General features: G+C 37.6%; 1 protein-coding gene across 2 annotated transcripts in view; it reads left to right on the top strand.

Annotated features, from left to right (window-relative positions):
• The first annotated feature begins 3,381 nt into the window (after positions 1 to 3,381).
• The window catches only part of LOC121381948 (disintegrin and metalloproteinase domain-containing protein unc-71-like), a 78,166-nt gene continuing 59,446 nt past the window's right edge, over positions 3,382 to 22,101 (top strand). For both annotated transcript variants that reach the window (XM_041511380.1, XM_041511381.1), the window contains exons 1-4: positions 3,382 to 3,539; positions 8,693 to 8,844; positions 9,267 to 9,349; positions 17,125 to 17,191. In XM_041511380.1, coding sequence (XP_041367314.1) covers positions 3,464 to 3,539; positions 8,693 to 8,844; positions 9,267 to 9,349; positions 17,125 to 17,191 — 378 coding nt within the window. In that variant the 5' untranslated portion in view covers positions 3,382 to 3,463. The remainder of the gene's footprint in view (positions 3,540 to 8,692; positions 8,845 to 9,266; positions 9,350 to 17,124; positions 17,192 to 22,101) is intronic.

The following is a 22,101-nucleotide window of genomic DNA, read 5'->3' on the forward strand; positions in this document are numbered from 1 at the left end:
ATTGTTAGTGTAAGAAGATGCCAAGTGATGTCATTCAAGTTCAAAATTAGCTATAATATTAATACAGTGTTTCGCCACATTAAAATAAAAACCGGTCTAGTTACCTTGACCCCTGTCGAAATTGTTCCAAGTTCTATATTGAGCAGACAACGCTGTCTACAGGTCGGTAGGTTTTTAATTTTCCTAATTTTAAACCAGATATTAAGTTCAAGTTTTAAAAATTGAAAGAAATGTATTATTCGACAAATTTATCATATCAAAATATTACTGTTAGATATGCTATATTTATTGTATACGTACCGAAAACAAGGGTGCGAAGAGTGACTGTCGTCGATCTTAGTATGTTGAGTATAATTTTCTACGTCGTCTGTTGCCAGATGATGGCCCAGGGTCCCGTTCCACGAAGCGATCTTAGCTCTAAGATCACCTTAAATGCAATGCCACCTTATGCACTATCTTAGGGCTAAGATCGCTTCGTGGAACGGGGCCCCGATCTGTAGTTCGCGTCATCACAGACGCGGTGTGTTTTGTCACATTCTGTTCAGTGCCTTTCTTTTTTAACTGGTACCAAACTAGCCAGACCTTAGATTCTATATATCTATAGACCTACATCATGATCTTCTGAGTTCCTGGTTGTCTGCAGAAACTCAAGACGGTCGTATACGTTGAGTTCAACCACACCGAGCAGAAAAACGTTTGCTAGACTGATTTATACGCTTCACGTTAAACCAAACGACCATAAACGGGGACCAGGCAAACAGTTCGTGAACGTTTGTGTCGCCCGCTATCGCTGAACCCAGCAGGTATGGTGGACTGTTTGGATTCTAGGTTTTTCAGGCACGGCGGAGCAGGGGATGGGCTGGGCTCTAGCCCCTCCCCCCTCCTCAATAATTCTGAATCAAAAATAGTGTTGGTAGTAAATCATATTGTCAGCCCACCCTCCAATGTCTACTTGCTTCCGCCGTGCAAAAAAAAGAAAAAAAAGAAAAAAGAAAAAAAGAAGACAAAATACCCCAAACAAAAGCGAATTGTATTTGAAAATAACACTGCTACATATCTTTATGAATATAATCAGCTAGATATACATGTAGGACTATCTACCTTTGGTATTTTGAGTCACTTCTGATCAATGATCACGCATTGGCGGCCATTTTCGTGTCTTTTATTTATAAAATCCATTGAAAGTTAAACTTTTAATTTGTTTTATTTAACGACACCACTAGAGCACACCGATTTATTAACTGTCAGCTATTGGATGTCAAGCATTTGGTAATTTTAACATGTAACCCGCTACATTTTTCTATTATTAACAAGGAATATTTTATATGTACCAACTCACAGACAGGGTAGCACATGCCACGGCCTTTGATATACGAGTCATGGTGCACTGGCTGGAACGATAAATGACCCAATGGGCCCACCGACGGTGATCGATCGATCCCAGACCGACGGTGATCGATCCCAGACAGACGATGATCAATCCCAGACCGACGGCGCACCAGGCGAGTGCTTTACCACTGGGCTACGACCCGCCCATTTATAATCCATTGTTTTATAATTCATTGATTGGACCAAATGTTTGACAGCCAATAGCCGATGATTAATAAACTAATGTGCTCTAGTGATGTCGTTACACAAAAATAAAACAAAACTATCACTGATTGGAATGAATGAATGAATGTTCAACGACACCCTATTGGTATCAAACAAAGGTAAGTACATGAATATAATTAGGACGTAACCACTGAAGTTTCTGTGTGTGTCCGAGCATCAAACAGCAAAAATCGCTTTTTGAGCGATCGGAAAAAGGCGACGATGAAGCTGTATTGTTTGGCTGTTGACGCGGGGTAGGTGGGGTTATATAGCCTAAAGGTAATTCATTCAAAATTATGTATATTTTTTCAGTTGCTATCAACGCGCTCATGGGCGCTGCTGATGCGTTTTTCGTGTATATATATATACACGAGGGCGCACTTTTGTCTTTGGCGTATTTAGAGATCCCGTGCCCCACTCACACACCCCTCCCCATCGCCCGAATAACTTAGACCGTAACTGGATGTTGTACCATGATTTGGTGTTTTTCTCTTTGATGTCAACTGGGGTGTAACTGCAATACCATGGTATAACTAAAACTGTGCGGGTAACTGAAGTTAACTGCACAGATTTTAGGCCACGCCCCTCACAGACGCGTCAATCATGGTACAAAACAGTTATATCATTGGTTTTGATTCGTTAACTGTATTTAGACGGCGGGCACTCGACTCCGTCTCGTGTCGCTGTCTAAATACAGTTAACTTGTCAAAACCATAATATAACTATTACTAAGCAAGAAAATAAGTTGAAATGAAAAATGCTGATAATTACGGTAATCGAATAGAGTAGCCCCATGGAGTGGAGTGGCCCTTAACCAAGTTCAAATCATTGATTTTATATATGGATCAAATACAATGGAATGGCATACATTGGACAACATAATAAGAACATAAAATAGTTAAATCAGATATGTAGTAATAGTAATGATGGTAATGATTACAGGCCCTATACGTGTAATATGTATACGATTATGTACACGTATATGTATGTCGTGTGTATATGTGTTAATTGTCAAGTTGGTGTTGTGGTAAGAGGGTCTGGTAAGTTCATTGTGGAATATTTCGTAACAGAATTAGCCAACAACTGGAGTAACGTTCTTGGCTGTCAAGAAGGAAAACAGATTTTTCCATTTCAGACAGAAATGTGAACTAACATATTTGACCGACTTTATAATATAATATTTCCTTAAATGTATATTTATTGATCATTTATTTAAAAAAAAAAAAAATCGCATCTTATTTTTCTTGTTGTCCACACCGTAATTACAATGTACTGACACGCACGCACGAGGGAGATATCGCTAGGTTCGGCTCAGACTTAATTTTGTCTTTTTAGAATTTTGGGACTCCCTTTAAAAAATCCTGCATTAACCCTTGGTTTTTATTTTCAAAACCTTTTCATTTTCATTTAATTTCAACTTATTTTCGTGCTTATATCCAATTAAGGTTCAAGCACGCTGTCCTAGGCACACACAGCTATCTGGGCTGTCTGTCCAGGACAGTGGGTTAGTTGTTACTGGTTAGTGAGAGAGAAGAGCCTCAAGAGGGTATAGTGGTCTTACACACCTACCCATTGATTCGTTAAAATTCGTTCTGGGTGGGAGCCGGTACTGGGCTGAGAACCCTGTACCTACCAGTATTATGTCCGATAGCATTATGTCCGACACCATTGAGGTCGATAAAACCTTTCCTTTTTATTCCACACCAAACTTGGTTACTTCCCTTGAATTACTCCATCGTACGAAACGGTGGCTATGAAATGTTATTAGCGGAAGCCAGCTCCGTCAAAACAAGTTGCTTTGATGTGAGCCGCAGTATTTTTTTGTGACTTACTGAAAATGACATGATCAGAGCGTTTATCGGCTCCGGATATGGAATATTCCATTGGAATACTGGTGCTAATATACTTATGCAGCATTTTCAATGTCCACGAAGCTAACCGACAACGTAAGTTTAGTGTAGTAGGAGAACCTTGCCATTGTTACTGCCAGTGGCAGTGGATAGTTCTTACGCTTGAGTCACTCAGTTACTGTTTTTGTTTCATTGGGATACTGCTGTAGACTTCAATATTATTTTAAATCTAAATAAGTGCTGTTATTGATACGTTATTAGCCGTATAATTGTTATAGTAAATGATGGTAACCTGATGGTTTAATAGATGTCAAAAAAAACAATGCGTTTTTTGTTTAGTGAAAGAGGCCCGCTTTGGGATGGGCCTGTAAATATCATTATGGGCCCATATTGTTACGGTATCTTAGTGCTACCATATTGTAAAACGATTGTGTGAGCTATGACATCACTATGGCTTGTGTTGTTCTATCTTAGAGCTACAATATCGATATCGTAAAACCATTGTAAGCTATGACATCACTATAGTGTGTGTTGTAGTGACGTCATTGCCTACATCATGGGTTTACGATATTGTAGTGCTAAAATAGCTTCATATATTTTGAGCCAGGTCAGAAACTGGTATGTTCAGGAGGCTGAGCATTTGTGAACAGTTTGACTGGTACTTTCGTGTTCTTTCACATCATATTCATCAAATGGTTGGCACAAAAACCTGTTTAAATAGCGATAGACTGCTCACCCTTCTGAACATGTCTCTGGTTAGGCATTTGGTCTGTTCAACAATTATGTAATTTTCTTGAGGAAGAAGAGGTGTTACACAATATATTATGTTTGCATTCAGATTATAGTAGTAGCACATGTATGTACTGTATTATGGAGAGGGGAACCGGTTTTGTGATCAGACTTAAGGCTGGTAGATACTGGGTTCGCCTCCCGGAATGGGTGGAAAAGAGTTAAATCCTGGGGATTGAGTCTGATAGAGCTCCTCAAATGGCACGGTCGAGTTTATTATTTCGCCAAACTTGTGAAGAGGACAATTATATACATACATATATATTATTCGTGAAATATGTCTTCTTTTTATCTGGTAAATGTTGAGTCATTAATTCTTTGATTGTGTTGTAACATAATGTTTACACTGTCAGGGTTTGTGCTAGAGCTAGGTAAATGTACATGTCCTAAAATCTGTAAATCAGTGGAAACATTTTTATAATTTTTAGAAAAATTATAGTGAGAGAATTGCTGTTTAAAATTTGTCAAATTACATGAAATGCAGTGTCCACTTTCAAAAGATTTCAAACCCATAACAACCTACATCAGGGCTTGAACTTAACGGTGGCACCGACGGCAATTGCCCTCGTTGAGATATAAATTGCCATAGGTAGAGAGCATCACCGATGGCACTTTTGTGCCGTCGATAAAGCTCCTCAACACTGGCAAAATGTGTATACCTGGTGTACATTATCTGTCAATATTTACCATTTGCACATTTAAAAGATGTCTACATATAACAATATAGCCTTTCAATCAGGTTTATTTGCTGCAAATGTCACTTTTAAAAAAATTGCCGTAAGCAGGCTCAAAATTGCTGTCGGTGGACTGTTTCACCCATGGCAGTTCTTTTAAAAATTGCCGTTGGAGACAAATTCTTAAGTTCGAGCCCTGCTACATGTAGTAGGGACACTTATGATTGGTTTTATTTTTATTACGTACCCTCAAATTATTTTCTGGCAGAAAGCCTGACTGTAAGCTAATGCAGCATGGTCTTCATTTGTCTCTGCAGTGTATAGATCTACACACACAGCCCATGTGGTTAACATACAGGGATGACTGGGATGTTGAGTGTGTGTAATTAATGAGTGTTCTTGTAAACAGCTAATTACAACCTTCACTACACACACCACGGATGATTTGTTCTAATTTTGTGTATATACACATTTTATACATGTACATGTGCGTGTAAGTGTTTAACAGACACAGATGTACATGTGTGTAATTAGTGAGTTGAAGTGAACAACTTAATTAAATATTACAATTTTTTATTTACTATGATTTAGGTGTAGGTAACATGGACAGTTTAATATTATTTATGTATATCCTTGTATTTATATGTAGAGGTGTAAGAAATTGGCTTAACATAAATATATACAGGCACTGGAAGATGCCAGCAACTGGAGGGGCTGTTTATATTACTTTGCCTTTTATCTGAGTGGTGAGACCAATGAACATAGATCTCTCAACATTTGCGATAGCAACCAGAAGTGCTGCTGCAAAAAGCTGTTGCAAAATCAATCTGTATAGTTCAGCATTTTTATCGTTATTGGGTTTTTACTTTGTTGTCATTTGTCAGGGTTTCTAGATTATGGTAGCTCCACTCCCATGACTAGTGATATTCAACGTTCGGCTAGTAAATAACTACTACATGTGTATCTTCATGCCAGATGACTAGTAAAAACCAAGTTGTCAAATGCATTTAAATCTATTTTGTAAATATAAATTTCCTGCCCCCCTACCCCATATCTAAGGGGTTTTAAGCTCTATCTCCATCTTTAGGTGACATATATTCAATTATTCTTATTAGTAAAATTGTATTTACTTAAAGTAGGGCTAGTGAATTTTTAATTGTGGCCAGTAAATTTTTTAAATCACTGATCCTGTGGCTAGTGGATTTTATAAAAATTCTAGAAGCCCTGCGTTTGTACTAAATCAAATGGCGTCAGTAAATGTTCTAAATTTAGAGGGCTGAATGCATTTTATGCGCAGCTTCCAATGCTTTTGATGCATAGATCTCTGCTTTAATGATGCCCTTCTCTAGAACATGAATAATGTCATTGGGTATGGGACAAGTGTTTTTCCTAGAATTTTGGCAAGGCATGGCAGACTTAACACTTTTGTGGAGTTTTCACTATTTTAGAGGGCACTTTATTTCATTACTGGTCAAATGCCATGGTATGTGTTTTCCTGTCTGTGGGAAAGTGCATATAAAAGATCCCTTGCTGCATTAGAAAAATGTTGAGGGTTTCCTCTGATGACTACATGTCAGAATTATGAAATGTTTGACATCCAATAGCCGATGATTAATTAATCAATGTGCTCTAGTGGTGTTGTTAAACTAAACAAACTTTAACTTTTAACTTTATTTCATTAAAGACAAAAAATAATTGAAATAAAATTAATGTGCTTGCTTTAATATGAATGACAAAATTTATAACAGGGATATTTTATTAATTAATAATAAAAAAATTTGAGTGTTTTATAAAGGCAATTGTAAAATTATTAAAAAAGTCTGGTTTAATCTTAGGACAGCATGGTGCTGAATAATGCAAGATGGAGCTAGACTATTGAGGCATGGTGCTGCACCATGCTAAAACAAGCTAGGAAAGACACTAGGGACATTTTTGGCATGCTTCCATGAGAACACTGTTCAAGCACATCTGCCATGGGCACAACCTCTGACTTACACATATATAGTTAATAATGTAATCTCTGACTTACACGTTCCAACCAGTGCACCACAACTGGTATATCAAAGGCTGTGGTATGTACTACCCTGTCTGTGGGATGGTGCATATAAAAGATCCCTTGCTGGTAATCAAAAAGAATAGCCCATGAAGTGGCGACAGCAGGTTTCCTCTGTCAATATCTGTGTGGTCCTTAAACCATATGTCTGACGCCATATAACCATAAATAAAATGTGTCGAGTGCGTCGTTAAATAAAACATTTTTTTTTTTTCTGACTTACACATGTAGTTAATCATGTAATTTATACACGACCTTTTGCAAGATGGAGCCATTTCTCATTTTGTTAGACTTTGTTTAGACTTTTATTTAACTCACAAATCAACTTTAATGATTGCTAATTAAACAGCATATTGAGGTGTTGTAAAACGGTATTATTTTAGCTTCCTCTCCACTAAAACATGACTGTTAGTTGAAGTTTACCAGCCTCGATGACACAGTGATTAAGACATCGGACTACAAACTGGTAGGTACAGGGTTCGCAGCCCGGTACCGGCTCCAACCCTGAGCCTCAGTGGGTAGGTGTAAGGCCACTACACCCTCTTCTCTCTCACTAACCACTAACCAACTAACAACTAACCCACTGTCCTGGACAGATAGCTGAGGCGTGTCCAGGACAGTGTGCTTAAACCTTCATTGTGTATAAGCATGGAAATAAGTTGAAATGAAATGAATGTTAGTTGAAGTTATACCTGATTGAGCCGTTTCTCCCCTGACTCTAAACATCCCAGTTTTGTTTACCTGACAGTTGTATCTGTCAATCATTATCCAGTTTCCTTTGACACTAATTAGTTTAGCATAGTCTAATTTACTCCAACGTTTATTTCTTCTGACAGGCATGTTCATAAAGTAGATGTAAAAGCAATATACAAGATCATTCCCTTGAGTAGTTAGTTAAGATAATAATCAAGACCTACAAGTACATGCATGTTGGCAAATTGTGGGAATAATATGTTTGGTATGAAGTTGGGAATGGCTGTACTAGTTACACATGTATGTGTGTGTGTGTGTGTGTGTGTGTGTACACGTATGTATGTATGTATACTATAGAGTACACTACAATTTTGAAACACATGACATAAAATTGTGATGATATTAATTTTGTCCATTGGGTGTCGGTAGTCAAATTTTAATTATTGGGAGGTAGGGCAAATGCTCCCATAGACAGGATAGCACATACCACAGCCTTTGATATACCAGTTGTGGTGCACTGTCTAGAACGAGAAATGGGCCCACTGACAGGGATCGATCCCAGTCTGACAGTGCATCAAGCGGGTGCTTTACCACTGGGCTATGTCCCGCCCAGATGGGCATGAAGGCAACTTACACGTTTTTTCACACAAAAATGATTTCACTCTGCTGCCTTGGACTCTAGCCTATGCAGTTTTGCTTGGATATGTATGCCTACAGGTATGTCTTTTACTTTTTACAAAAGTGTGGAACATAGCTCAGTAGAACAGCACACTCTTGATGCACAGTAAGTCTAGGATCGATCCCCATCAGTGGGCCCATTGGGCTATTTCTCATTCTAGCCAGTGCACCATGACTAGTATATCAAAGACTAATATGTGCTGTCCTGTCTTTGGGATGGTGTATATAGGTACCGGTACATATATAACATCCCTTGCCACTAATAGGAAAATACAGCAGGTGTTTTCTCTAACAAGTAAATTTCAACTTTTTTCTTGTAGATTGTGATGTAACTAAATTATATTTGAACTGTTTTCTTGTAGGTCGTGATGTAAGGAGGCTGCTGGACAAGTATGAGTTCAACCGAGTTCTCCTTCAGTCTATTCCACGGCCCTACCAGATTGTCTTCCCCAAACAGGTCCGCAGAAATGAGCTTGTGGGGATCTCCACAAAGGAACACAGACTCAGGCACCATGTAAGTAATAGACATCTTTCAGTCTTCGCCAGGAGCCAAATCCAGGGGAGCTATAGATCTCTCTTCTGAAGTTTCAAATAAAATATATTAAAGGGACATACCCTAGTTTTTAAACACTAAGGCATATTTTTTATTATTAGAGCAGTTTTTAATAACTAAAATCATACTTTACTTAGATTTTATTGCTTAGATTATCCATTTCTGTACATTCGAAGTATTTTTGGTCATCCTGGTGTTTTTAATATCACAAAATGCATTTCTCATATTTTAAAAAACAAACGTGTGTCTGAGAAGTAACAATTATGGAGTCGAGTTTTAGTCTATTTTTAGAGGGTATTTCACCATTTAAAAGTCGGAGACTCATGTAGATCTGTACATGTAGTTGATAATAAATGCACAATCATTGTATTTGACTGTTTCAGGGAACACATGAACACTTGAAACATACAACAATTCAGCTGGTGCTTGATGGCAAGAAGTACAAGATCAAACTAGAGAGAAATGAGTAAGTATAATACTACACTTATATGATGCATAGTAGTGTCATATCCTTGGTGTGTTTGTTAGTATCAGTACTTCACATGTAATACACCAGTTACTTCACAGCTAAGGTGTGCGATTGCACTTGCTTGCCCAAGTGTACCGTAATTTCAATTCAGAAGCATTTTGTTTTTCACCGGAAAATATAGTAACAGGGAACCTCCCGCTGGTTGTTTAAAAAGCTGCCCAAGCCGGCCCTAGTATTTGAATATCATACTGATTCAATCATTGTTCATTTAGGAGATAAACATACTCTGATTTCATTTTCGAGGTAGGTTATCGTGGATTTAACACTGCTAAATGTCATTTAAAACCGAACGTATATGAATGAACAGGCAGGATAGTTCCACTTTGTGTATGTGGATAATGTTGAAATGTCAGCACCTGTTGACAGTATAAAAAACATAATAAATAAATACATACGACTGTAGAACTTGGATCAAATATTTAATCTTGTGTATTTTATTAACAGATGTAAAGGAAAATCCATAAACAAGAATAAATGACATGTTTGTTTGAAATTTAATAAATAACCCCACACCCCTCACAAAAGTCAACCAAGCTGCAACGTTTAATGCAGTCTTAATTCTGAAAATAATTATTTATCACAACATTAGGCCTACTGAAAAAAAATCCAGACATCCCAGCCCTTTAATATTTTGTGAGATATTCAAAGGCTTGGAAACTGAAGCTGAGGCTGTTGTAAATGTGTTGCGCTCATCATTTTGTAAAATAGCAGAATAGTGACTCTTTTGTGCGGTGGAAGATTCAGTATTGTATGAAGATAAACGCATGATATTCTGTCATTTTCTTTTTCATTTGTAACAAAATTCGATCGTCTGCTATAACTAGGCTACAGTATTATACAGCTATTTTTCCATTTCGTCTTGTTAAACCTGCAGTTTGTGTAGCCTACTTACTTTCATCCTTTTCTTGTTTTGGCAACTCTACATACATTTCTTCTTCAAACCAGTCTGGATTTATATAAAAAACTTCCTGAAGCGTACCGATGTCAAAGATGCCCCATTGTTTGGCTGACATGTTTGTAAATACCGCGTTGTATTCATACGTGAGTAAATCGGCCTTATTAAATATTAGGTGGTTCTTCATGATTACTCACCTAGGATTTAAGGTAACTGGCCAAGCAAAATCGAGTATTTTCCAAAGTCATGGTAGAATGTGTGATATTCAAAACTTATTTTTGTCAATATGTACAATTGTTGCTCAAGATGTTTTCCTATGTAACATAAATCACTTACCTGGAACTTACGAGGAAAGTGATTTTCACTCACCTGATCTTTTTATACATGAAGGACTGATTACACGTGTACACTATCACTGGTATGCTTTTTGGGGTGGTTTTGTCAGTGCTTTACTTGCAGTGCATCCAGGTACATGTACTTGTGTGTGGTGTTCAATATCATTAGCAAGTTTGAAACTCAAATATTTTACTGTATATTTACATCATATGTATTTTTTCATGATACAGTTAATTCAATAAAGTTATAGTTAAAAACTAATGGGATACAAACTGAATCATTTTAAATTATTTTAAATTACAGATAATTAGATTAATATTTGTTGTTCAGAAAACGTGTACACAATCACTTGAAACTATGTTGGTGTGGTTGTTGATCGATACAGACATTGATGTGCATTTGGGTGTTGCTAAAATAGTACAGTGATATTATGGGTGTTGCTAAATAGTACAGTGATATTATGGGTGTTGCTAAATAGTACAGTGATATTATGAGTGTTGCTAAATAGTACAGTGAGTGTTGCTAAATAGTACAGTGAGTGTTGCTAAATAGTACAGTGATATTATGGGTGTTGCTAAATAGTACAGTGATATTATGGGTGTTACTAAAATAGTACAGCAGTGATATTATGGGTGTTACTAAAATAGTACAGTGATATGGGTGTTACTAAAATAGTACAGTGATATTATGGGTGTTACTAAAATAGTACAGTGATATTATGGGTGTTACTAAAATAGTACAGTGATATTATGGGTGTTGCTAAATAGTACAGTGATATTATGGGTGTTGCTAAAATAGTACAGTGATATTATGGGTGTTGCTAAATAGTACAGTGCTATTATGGGTGTTGCTAAATAGTACAGTGATATTATGGGTGTTGCTAAATAGTACAGTGATATTATGAGTGTTGCTAAATAGTACAGTGAGTGTTGCTAAATAGTACAGTGAGTGTTGCTAAATAGTACAGTGATATTATGGGTGTTGCTAAATAGTACAGTGATATTATGGGTGTTGCTAAATAGTACAGTGATATTATGGGTGTTGCTAAAATAGTACAGTGATATTATGGGTGTTGCTAAATAGTACAGTGATATTATGGGTGTTGCTAAATCGTACAGTGATATTATGGGTGTTGGTAAAATAGTACAGTGATATTATGGGTGTTGCTAAATAGTACAGTGGTATTATGGGTGTTGCTAAATAGTACAGTGATATTATGAGTGTTGCTAAAATAGTAGTGATATTATGGGTGTTGGTAAAATAGTACAGTGATATTATGGGTGTTGGTAAAATAGTACAGTGATATTATGGGTGTTGCTAAATAGTACAGTGATATTATGGGTGTTGCTAAATAATACAGTGATATTATGGGTGTTGCTAAATAGTACAGTGATATTATGGGTGTTGCTAAATAGTACAGTGATATTATGGGTGTTGGTAAAATAGTACAGTGATATTATGGGTGTTGGTAAAATAGTACAGTGATATTATGGGTGTTGCTAAATAGTACAGTGATATTATGGGTGTTGGTAAAATAGTACAGTGATATTATGGGTGTTGGTAAAATAGTACAGTGATATTATGGGTGTTGCTAAATAGTACAGTGATATTATGGGTGTTGGTAAAATAGTACAGTGATATTATGGGTGTTGCTAAATAGTACAGTGATATTATGGGTGTTGCTAAATAGTACAGTGATATTATGGGTGTTGGTAAAATAGTACAGTGATATTATGGGTGTTGCTAAATAGTACAGTGATATTATGGGTGTTGCTAAATAGTACAGTGATATTATGGGTGTTGGTAAAATAGTACAGTGATATTATGGGTGTTGGTCAATAGTACAGTGATATTATGGGTGTTGGTAAATAGTACAGTGATATTATGGGTGTTGGTAAATAGTACAGTGATATTATGGGTGTTGGTAAATAGTACAGTGATATTATGGGTGTTGGTAAAATAGTACAGTGATATTATGGGTGTTGGTAAAATAGTACAGTGATATTATGGGTGTTGGTAAAATAGTACAGTGATATTATGGGTGTTGCTAAATAGTACAGTGATATTATGGGTGTTGCTAAATAAATAGTACAGTGATATGGGTGTTGGTAAAATAGTACAGTGATATTATGGGTGTTGGTAAAATAGTACAGTGATATTATGGGTGTTGGTAAATAGTACAGTGATATTATGGGTGTTGGTAAATAGTACAGTGATATTATGGGTGTTGGTAAATAGTACAGTGATATTATGGGTGTTGGTGTAATTTTGACTGTTTACATAGTGCATGTTGGGGGCGGCACGTAGCCTAGTGGTCAAGCGTTCGCATGATGCGTTGTCAGTCTGGGATCGATCCCCGTCAGTGGGCCCATTGGGCTATTTTTCATTCTAGGCAGTGCACCATGACTGGTATATCAATGGCTGTGGTATGTGCTATCCTGTCTGTGGGATGGTACATATAAAAGATCTCTTGCTACTAATGGAAAAATGTAGCAGGTTTTCTCTCTAAGACTATATGTCAAAATTACCAAATGTTTGACATCCAATAGCCAGTGATGAATAAATCAGTGTGTTCTAGTAGTGTAGTTAAACAAAACAAATTTTAACTTTGTTGATTATTTCGGAACAAGAGCTGTAGACATTTTCAGTATTTACATACACATACATGTATAGCAAAGACTGGTATGTGCTGTGCTGCCTAGGGATATGCATATAAACAAAACCTTTGTTTACTGGTAGCTGTCTGGACTATGTGGTGTAGTGATTAAGCCATGAGACATAAGCTAGTAGGTACCGGGCTAGCACCCCATTACCAGCTTGTACCTACCTGTAGATACGTTTTTACAGCTCAGTGGCAAGGTGTAATGTCACGGCACTGATTTCTCTTTCACTAAGCACTAAGCACTACCCCACTGTTATGGACATACAGCCCAAATAGCTGAGAATATCACTCTTGAACCATCATTGGATATATATAAGCCTGGAAATAATTTAAAAGAATGAAATGAAATATTGATAGCAGCTAGGACCTACATGTATCTAGACCACCCCCAGCAGCACGTTTTGGTGTTCTGGTGAAACTCAGCATGACTGAACCTTACACAGAGATAAACACAAAATATGTGATAGCATCATTATAACATGTAGCATCTGGTGTCTAAATTTACCTGGTTTCAATCTTCTGCAAGATATCCATTCATCTTACAACAGTGTGTTTATTAGTATAGGCAACAACCAGTGTTTCTGCCAGAGGGTACGAGAGGTAAAATTAATTACCCTAAAATCTTGGAAATTAATGGATACATTTTTGTAATTTTTAGGAATATTATAGTAAGATAACTGCTGTTTCTGATTTGTTAAAATACGTGAAAGGCAGTGATGAGTTTCAAAAGATTTCAAACCCATAACTACCTACAGGAAGTTGGGGCACTTACCTGTATTCATGGTCTGTTAAATTGTTTTTAGTATGTACCCTCAAATTATTTTCTGTCAAGAGAGCCTGGTCGCCTATTCATTTAATGTCAGTTATAGTTATTAGGGTTGAAGCATGCTGTTCTGGACACACACACACACACACACACACACACACACACACACACACACACACACACACTCAGCTATCTGGGCTGTCAAGGAAATACTGCCTATTGTTCATGCTTAAAGTTATAAACCTCTCTCCATTCATTAAATAGAGCCACGTACTTTTCTTAAACAGCCTCCGATCTGTTTAATAGATAATGACCACTCTGTTATAATCAGTACATGCTTAACTATGTTTTATGAAGTAGTGTGTAAGAACTGATCCATTGTTGTTCTACTACTGACTGACAGTTTGAGTTTAGCAGAGAAATGTCTGACACGGTTTTCAGCTTAAAGTAAAGACGTGTTGAACCTTATTAGCCGAGCCGCTGGAAGCTCCTGTCAGAGTTAATTACTTCGGGCTGTTCAAACTTGTGTGATGGTTCCATAGTTCTGTACTTGCTTTAACACCAGCCGTGAAAACCCATATGGTTCCATATTTGTGTATTTCCATTAACCCTAGGAGGTGGAAACCATGTTGGTTTAAAAGTTGTGTGTTTCCTTTAATACCATGCAGACTGTCAAAACTTGTAATAGTTCCATAGTTGTGTATTTCCATTAACACCATGCAGACTGTAAAAACTCGTAATAGTTCCGTATTTCCATTAACACCATGCAGACTAAAAACTCGTCATGGTTCAATAGTTGTGTATTTCTTTTAACACCATGCAGGCTGTGGAAACTCGTCATGGTTCCATAGTTGTGTATTTCCTATAACACCATGCAGGCTGTGGAAACTCCTAATAGTTCCATAGTTGTGTATTTCCTTTAACACCATGCAGGCTGGGGAAACTCGTAATAGTTCCATAGTTGTGTATTTTCTTTAACACCATGCAGGCTGTGGAAACTCGTAATAGTTCCATAGTTGTATATTTCCTTTAACACCATGCGGGCTGTGGAAACTCGTAGTAGTTCCATAGTTGTGTATAAAACAGTATTTCCTTTAACATCGTGCAGGCTGTGGAAACTCGTAATAGTTCCATAGTTGTGTATTTCCTTTAACACCATGCAGACTGTGGAAACTCGTAATAGTTCCATAGTTGTGTATTTCCTTTAACACCATGCAGACTGTGGAAACTCGTAATAGGTCCATAGTTGTGTATTTCCTTTAACACCATGCAGGCTGTGGAAACTCATAATAGTTCCATAGTTGTGTATTTCCTTTAACACCATGCAGACTGTGGAAACTCGTAATAGTTCCATAGTTGTGTATTTCCTATAACACCATGCAGGCTGTGGAAACTCGTAATAGTTCCATAGTTGTGTATTTCCATTAACACCATGTAGACTGTGGAAACTCGTAATAGTTCCATAGTGTTGTATTTCCTTTAACACCATGCAGGCTGTGGAAACTCGTCATGGTTCCATAGTTGTGTATTTCCTATAATACCATGCAGGCTGTGGAAACTCGTAATAGTTCCATAGTGTTGTATTTCCATTAACACCATGCAGACTGTGGAAACTCGTAATAGTTCCATAGTTGTGTATTTTCTTTAACACCATGCAGGCTGTGGAAACTCGTCATGGTTCCATAGTTGTGTATTTTCTTTAACACCATGCAGGATGTGGAAACTTGTCATCTTAGTGCTGCGAAATGATAATGATGTCACAGCCTACGAGTTTTTTACGATTTCGTAGCGCTAAGATAACTTTAAAAAACCCTAGCCAGGTTATAGACACTTGCACAAGCACAGAATCATGCTAAATTTTCAGCCTGCATCAAATCTTGACATAAGAGATGACTAAAGAACAATATATTTTAGTTGAGAATGTACAAAGTGTACAGAGAATGCAGTGCACCATTTTAGGCGAACCTGGGAATCCAGTTTTGTGTTCAGGAGGGCAAGTGTTCCCTGTCACTTGCTTAACTGGCTTTAGTGCATAAAATACAGTGAAACCCCTCTAAACCAGACACCCTAAGGACCAAATAAAAAGTCCAGTTTTAAGAGGTATCTGGTTTAGACAGGTTCTTTTCTGCACAGATATTTAAAAAGAGACCATAAAAAACATCCGGTTTTGAGGGAATTCCTGTTTACATGGATCCGGTTTTGAGAGGTTTCACCGTAAAATGAATATGATGTGATGGAACATGATACCAGTCATATTATTTGTGGGTGTTAGCCCTCCTGAACACAGTACTTGCTTACTTCTACAGCGTTCATGACCAATGGTTTCCTAAAGTATTATTCATGGTAATATAGTGTATACCAATACATGTACAACAATTTATTGTTATCATGGCCTGCACAAGTGTAAAGTTTGTTTTGTTTAACGACACTACTAGAATTAAATTGAATTTAATTAAGCATCAGCTATTGGATGTCAAACATTTGGTAATTTTTACATATAAATGTAGTGGTAGAGAGGAAACTTGCTATATTTTTCCATTAATAGCAAGGGATCTTTTATATGCACCATCCCACATACAGAATAGCTCATACCACAGCATTTGATATACCAGTTCAGGGTTTTTGCCAGAAATATTTAGGTATGGCGCTACGGAATTAAATGCAACCACAGTCATCATGGGGTATGGGGGGTCTCCCCCAGAAAGAAAATGGGTTAAGTTTAGGGTTAGGGTTCAGAAAGTCATACAGTAATGATAAGAGTAATTAATTTTGTCAAAAGGTTAACTTAAAAAAAAAGAAATTGCAAAATAATTTGGGTATAGTGCCGTACCTGTCTGAACCTCTGGCAGAAACCCTACGTTAGAGTTTGTTTTGTTTAACAACTCCACTAGATTAATTCATCATCGATTATTGGATGCGAAACACTGGACGCTATCTAAATCAGATAAATATTAGGTCTGCGGTTTAAACAGGTTTCACTGTATACGAGATTGTAACCAGTACTATTTTTGTTTCTGTCTTTCATTTAACATTTACATAAATTTATTTTCTAGAGCTCTTCTGTCGGCTGGGGTCAAGGTCAAGCACTATCTGGAGGGGAACCAGCAGGTCATCACCAAGGTGAGTTGCCTAGAAACAGAAACGATATCTTTATATGGAGTTTGACTGACGAGTGCTTGACAGTGAACACAGGACACTGATGGTGAACACTCCTCTAAGTCAAATACTATAAAACAAGACAGTGTACACAGGACGCTGTCTGATGGTGAACACTCCTCTAAGTCAAATACTATAAAACAAGACGGTGAACACAGAACGCTGTCTGATGGTGAACACTCCTCTAAGTCAAATACTATAAAACAAGACGGTGAACACAGGACGCTGTCTGATGGTGAACACTCCTCTAAGTCAAATACTATAAAACAAGATAGAGAACACAGGACACTGTCTGATGGTGAACACTCCTCCAAGTCAAATACTATAAAACAAGAAAGTGAACACAGGACGCTGTCTGATGGTGAACACTCCTCTAAGTCAAATACTATAAAACAAGACCGTGAACACAGGACGCTGTCTGATGGTGAACACTCCTCTAAGTCAAATACTATAAAACAAGACGGTGAACACAGGACGCTGTCTGATGGTGAACACTCCTCTAAGTCAAATACTATAAAACAAGACGGTGAACACAGGACGCTGTCTGATGGTAAACACTCCTCTAAGTCAAATACTATAAAACAAGACGGTGAACACAGGACGCTGTCTGATGGTGAACACTCCTCTAAGTCATATACTATAAAACAAGACAGTGAACACAGGACGCTGTCTGATGGTGAACACTCCTCTAAGTCAAATACTATAAAACAAGACGGTGAACACAGGACGCTGTCTGATGGTAAACACTCCTCTAAGTCAAATACTATAAAACAAGATAGAGAACACAGGACACTGTCTGATGGTGAACACTCCTCTAAGTCAAATACTATAAAACAAGAAAGTGAACACAGGACACTGTCTGATGGTGAACACTCCTCTAAGTCAAATACTATAAAACAAGACCGTGAACACAGGACGCTGTCTGATGGTGAACACTCCTCTAAGTCAAATACGATAAAACAAGACGGTGAACACAGGACGCTGTCTGATGGTGAACACTCCTCTAAGTCAAATACTATAAAACAAGACGGTGAACACAGGACGCTGTCTGATGGTGAACACTCCTCTAAGTCAAATACTATAAAACAAGACGGTGAACACAGGACGCTGTCTGATGGTAAACACTCCTCTAAGTCAAATACTATAAAACAAGACTGAACACAGGACGCTGTCTGATGGTGAACACTCCTCTAAGTCAAATACTATAAAACAAGAAAGTGAACACAGGACGCTGTCTGATGGTGAACACTCCTCTAAGTCAAATACTATAAAACAAGACCGTGAACACAGGACGCTGTCTGATGGTGAACACTCCTCTAAGTCAAATACTATAAAACAAGACGGTGAACACAGGACACTGTCTAATGGTGAACACTCCTCTAAGTCAAATACTATAAAACAAGACAGTGAACACAGGACACTGTCTGATGGTGAACACTCCTCTAAGTCAAATACTATAAAACAAGACAGTGAACACAGGACACTGTCTGATGGTGAACACTCCTCTAAGTCAAATACTATAAAACAAGACAGTGAACACAGGACCCTGTCTGATGGTGAACACTCCTCTAAGTCAAATACTATAAAACAAGACAGTGAACACAGGACGCTGTCTAATGGTGAACACTCCTCTAAGTCAAATACGATAAAACAAGATAGTGAACACAGGACCCTGTCTGATGGTGAACACTCCTCTAAGTCAAATACGATAAAACAAGATAGTGAACACAGGACGCTGTCTGATGGTGAACACTCCTCTAAGTCAAATACTATAAAACAAGACGGTGAACACAGGACGCTGTCTGATGGTGAACACTCCTCTAAGTCAAATACTATAAAACAAGACGGTGAACACAGGACGCTGTCTGATGGTGAACACTGAACACAGGACGCTCTAAGGTCAACACTCCTCTAAGTCACTATAAAAACAAGATAGAGAACACAGGACACTGTCTGATGGTGAACACTCCTCTAAGTCAAATACTATAAAACAAGAAAGTGAACACAGGACACTGTCTGATGGTGAACACTCCTCTAAGTCAAATACTATAAAACAAGACCGTGAACACAGGACGCTGTCTGATGGTGAACACTCCTCTAAGTCAAATACGATAAAACAAGACGGTGAACACAGGACGCTGTCTGATGGTGAACACTCCTCTAAGTCAAATACTATAAAACAAGACGGTGAACACAGGACGCTGTCTGATGGTGAACACTCCTCTAAGTCAAATACTATAAAACAAGACGGTGAACACAGGACGCTGTCTGATGGTAAACACTCCTCTAAGTCAAATACTATAAAACAAGACTGAACACAGGACGCTGTCTGATGGTGAACACTCCTCTAAGTCATATACTATAAAACAAGACGGTGAACACAGGACGCTGTTTGATGGTGAATACTCCTCTAAGTCAAATACTATAAAACAAGACAGTCTACATGCACCTTTGATAGGATATTTGTGTACTTTATTGTTAAAATGTCTTTATATTCATATTTATATATTTTAATTTATTCTCGTTTTTGATTCCCCAGAGTGGCAGAAGTCACTTAAGACATGTAAATACTGAGTGCAGAGATAGAGTGGGGACAAAACTTTGAAGGACAAACAAATTAATCTTTTTGTGGAAGGGAGAGGGTATGATCTGTCTTATACTTGTGTGTGTGTTTGATCAGAGGTTGTAAATATATGTGCTTAACAACAGGCCCATATGCACTATACGTGAAGTGGGGAGGCACAGTCGCTAGTATGGGGAATGGGTGCAAGCCATTTGTTATCTTTATATAGAGTAAGAAAAAAACGTAATGGAGACATACGCTCCATGCCACCCCACTCACCCCCCACCCCCGTTTCTACAGGCCTGACTAAACCTGTAATGCCATATGAGATGTATCAACTCTTTAGTGTATCAGACATGTTGAAAACTCTGTTATCCAACTCTTCACAGTAGGGTAATAAACCAAGTTATTGGATCGTTGCTTGAGTCCCATAACACTGGATATTAACAGTTTATATGTAACACATGTACTTGGACCTATCTCCTGTGCTGCACTAATTACCTTTCTGTCATCTTCCTCTCATTTACGGGCAGCCACACCTGTTGTTAATCAAAACCTTGAGAGAGGACATATTTATAGGACCTGACTTCCTGGCATGTGACCCAGTAGATATATGCCTCATCACAAAATCAATTTAACCATGTACCTGTAAACCCTCTTATAGTTTTCAGGGCGAGATGTAATCCAGTGAAAAGAGTAGTCCTTGAAGTGGTCCTTAATCATATGTCGACACCATATAACCATAAATAAAATGTGTTGAGAGTGTCATTAAATAAAACATTTTCTCTTATAGTTTTCCACATGAGTTTTATCTTCAGCCATTGATAATCATTATCAGGTTATTTGTCTGTTGCTACATACAATCCAATCCCTGCAATTGCCCATGGCAATCAGCTATGCCGTGGAGATTGCGTGGAGGTTTTAATTCTATACGGCACTTTTTGGCCTTGGACATTCAGGTGTTGTTTTTTTCAGTGGCATGTTTTTTGCCATGGACATTTTCTTAATTGCTGGGCTTGCAAACTATACATGTCCTGGCTTTATGCTTATAAAATGTTTAGAGTCTTAACTCAAGATTTAAATAGAGTATGAGACTTTAATGTTATAGCAACGCCAATACAATTTTATGTGTGTGGCATCATTGGAGATTTGAGTCTAGACTCCCAACTTTTATGAGCATAACGAAACTCAGAACTTTCTTTTCTTAATTTCAAATTAAATATATATCTTTTTGTATAAAAGACAACCATCAAGTACAGCGAATATAACTGGAATGTTGGATGAAAAAACAACCCCAACACATGAATACCTGACTATAACAACATCCCACATCCACTTTTGTCAAAAAAAATTGTAACCATTTTAAAAAACTTAGTGTCAGTCAATCCAAGTAAACTAATAACCCATCTCCGACTCCCAAGTCTATAAATACAGCTTGCTTCTAGTTCTGTTGAGTGAAACACTGGCCCAACTCCTCGAATTGTGCCATGTTTTCCTCGTCACTTCGTCTTCTTCTGTTTAATACAGCACTGGCCTTGGTGGCGTGGTGGTTAAGCAAGTGAACATAAGGTTGGTAGGTACAGGGTTTGCAGCTCAATACCGGCTCCCACCCAGAGCGAGTTTTAATGACTCAGTGGGAAGGTGTAAGGCTACTACACCCACTTCTCTCTCACTAACCACTAACAATTAACAACTAACCCACTGTCCAGGACAGACAGCCCAGATACCTGAGGTGTGTGCCCAGGACAGCATGCTTGAACCTTAATTGGATATAAGCACGAAAATAAGTTGAAATGAAATGTTTAATACAGCTATACCTACATGTATGAATATAAAGTTTGTTACTTTTTTATCATTATTTTAAAAAAAGAAAGAAAAAAGAAGACATTTTTGTTATTATTATTATTATAGTTATTGGGAAAACATTCTATTTTGGGATGTCATTGTCAGGTATTCTTATATTTAAAATATTAATAAGCTGACAAACAAATAGCACCAATGGCAATACAATACTTTTGCCACAGTGATATATATATTGGTGGCATCAGTGTTTGCATTTAAATGTACCGTATATTGCCGTGTATTAGCCGACTCCTTGGATAAGCCGACCCCTTAGTTTGACCCTAAATATCTAGTACAAAATCATCAGCCTTGTGTATAAAGCGAAATCATCTTTTGTCCAGCTGTATGTTGTATCGATTTCAATAATACTGTCAACAAATAGACTTGTGCTTTTCTTGTTCATTATATTTGTTTTCCCTTTAATTATTACAAACACGGTAATCGCGATCGCAATCAATGCGGCAATGCT

This window comes from Gigantopelta aegis, chromosome 9 (assembly GCF_016097555.1).
Source record: "Gigantopelta aegis isolate Gae_Host chromosome 9, Gae_host_genome, whole genome shotgun sequence".
Taxonomy (NCBI): Eukaryota; Metazoa; Mollusca; class Gastropoda; order Neomphalida; family Peltospiridae; genus Gigantopelta; species Gigantopelta aegis.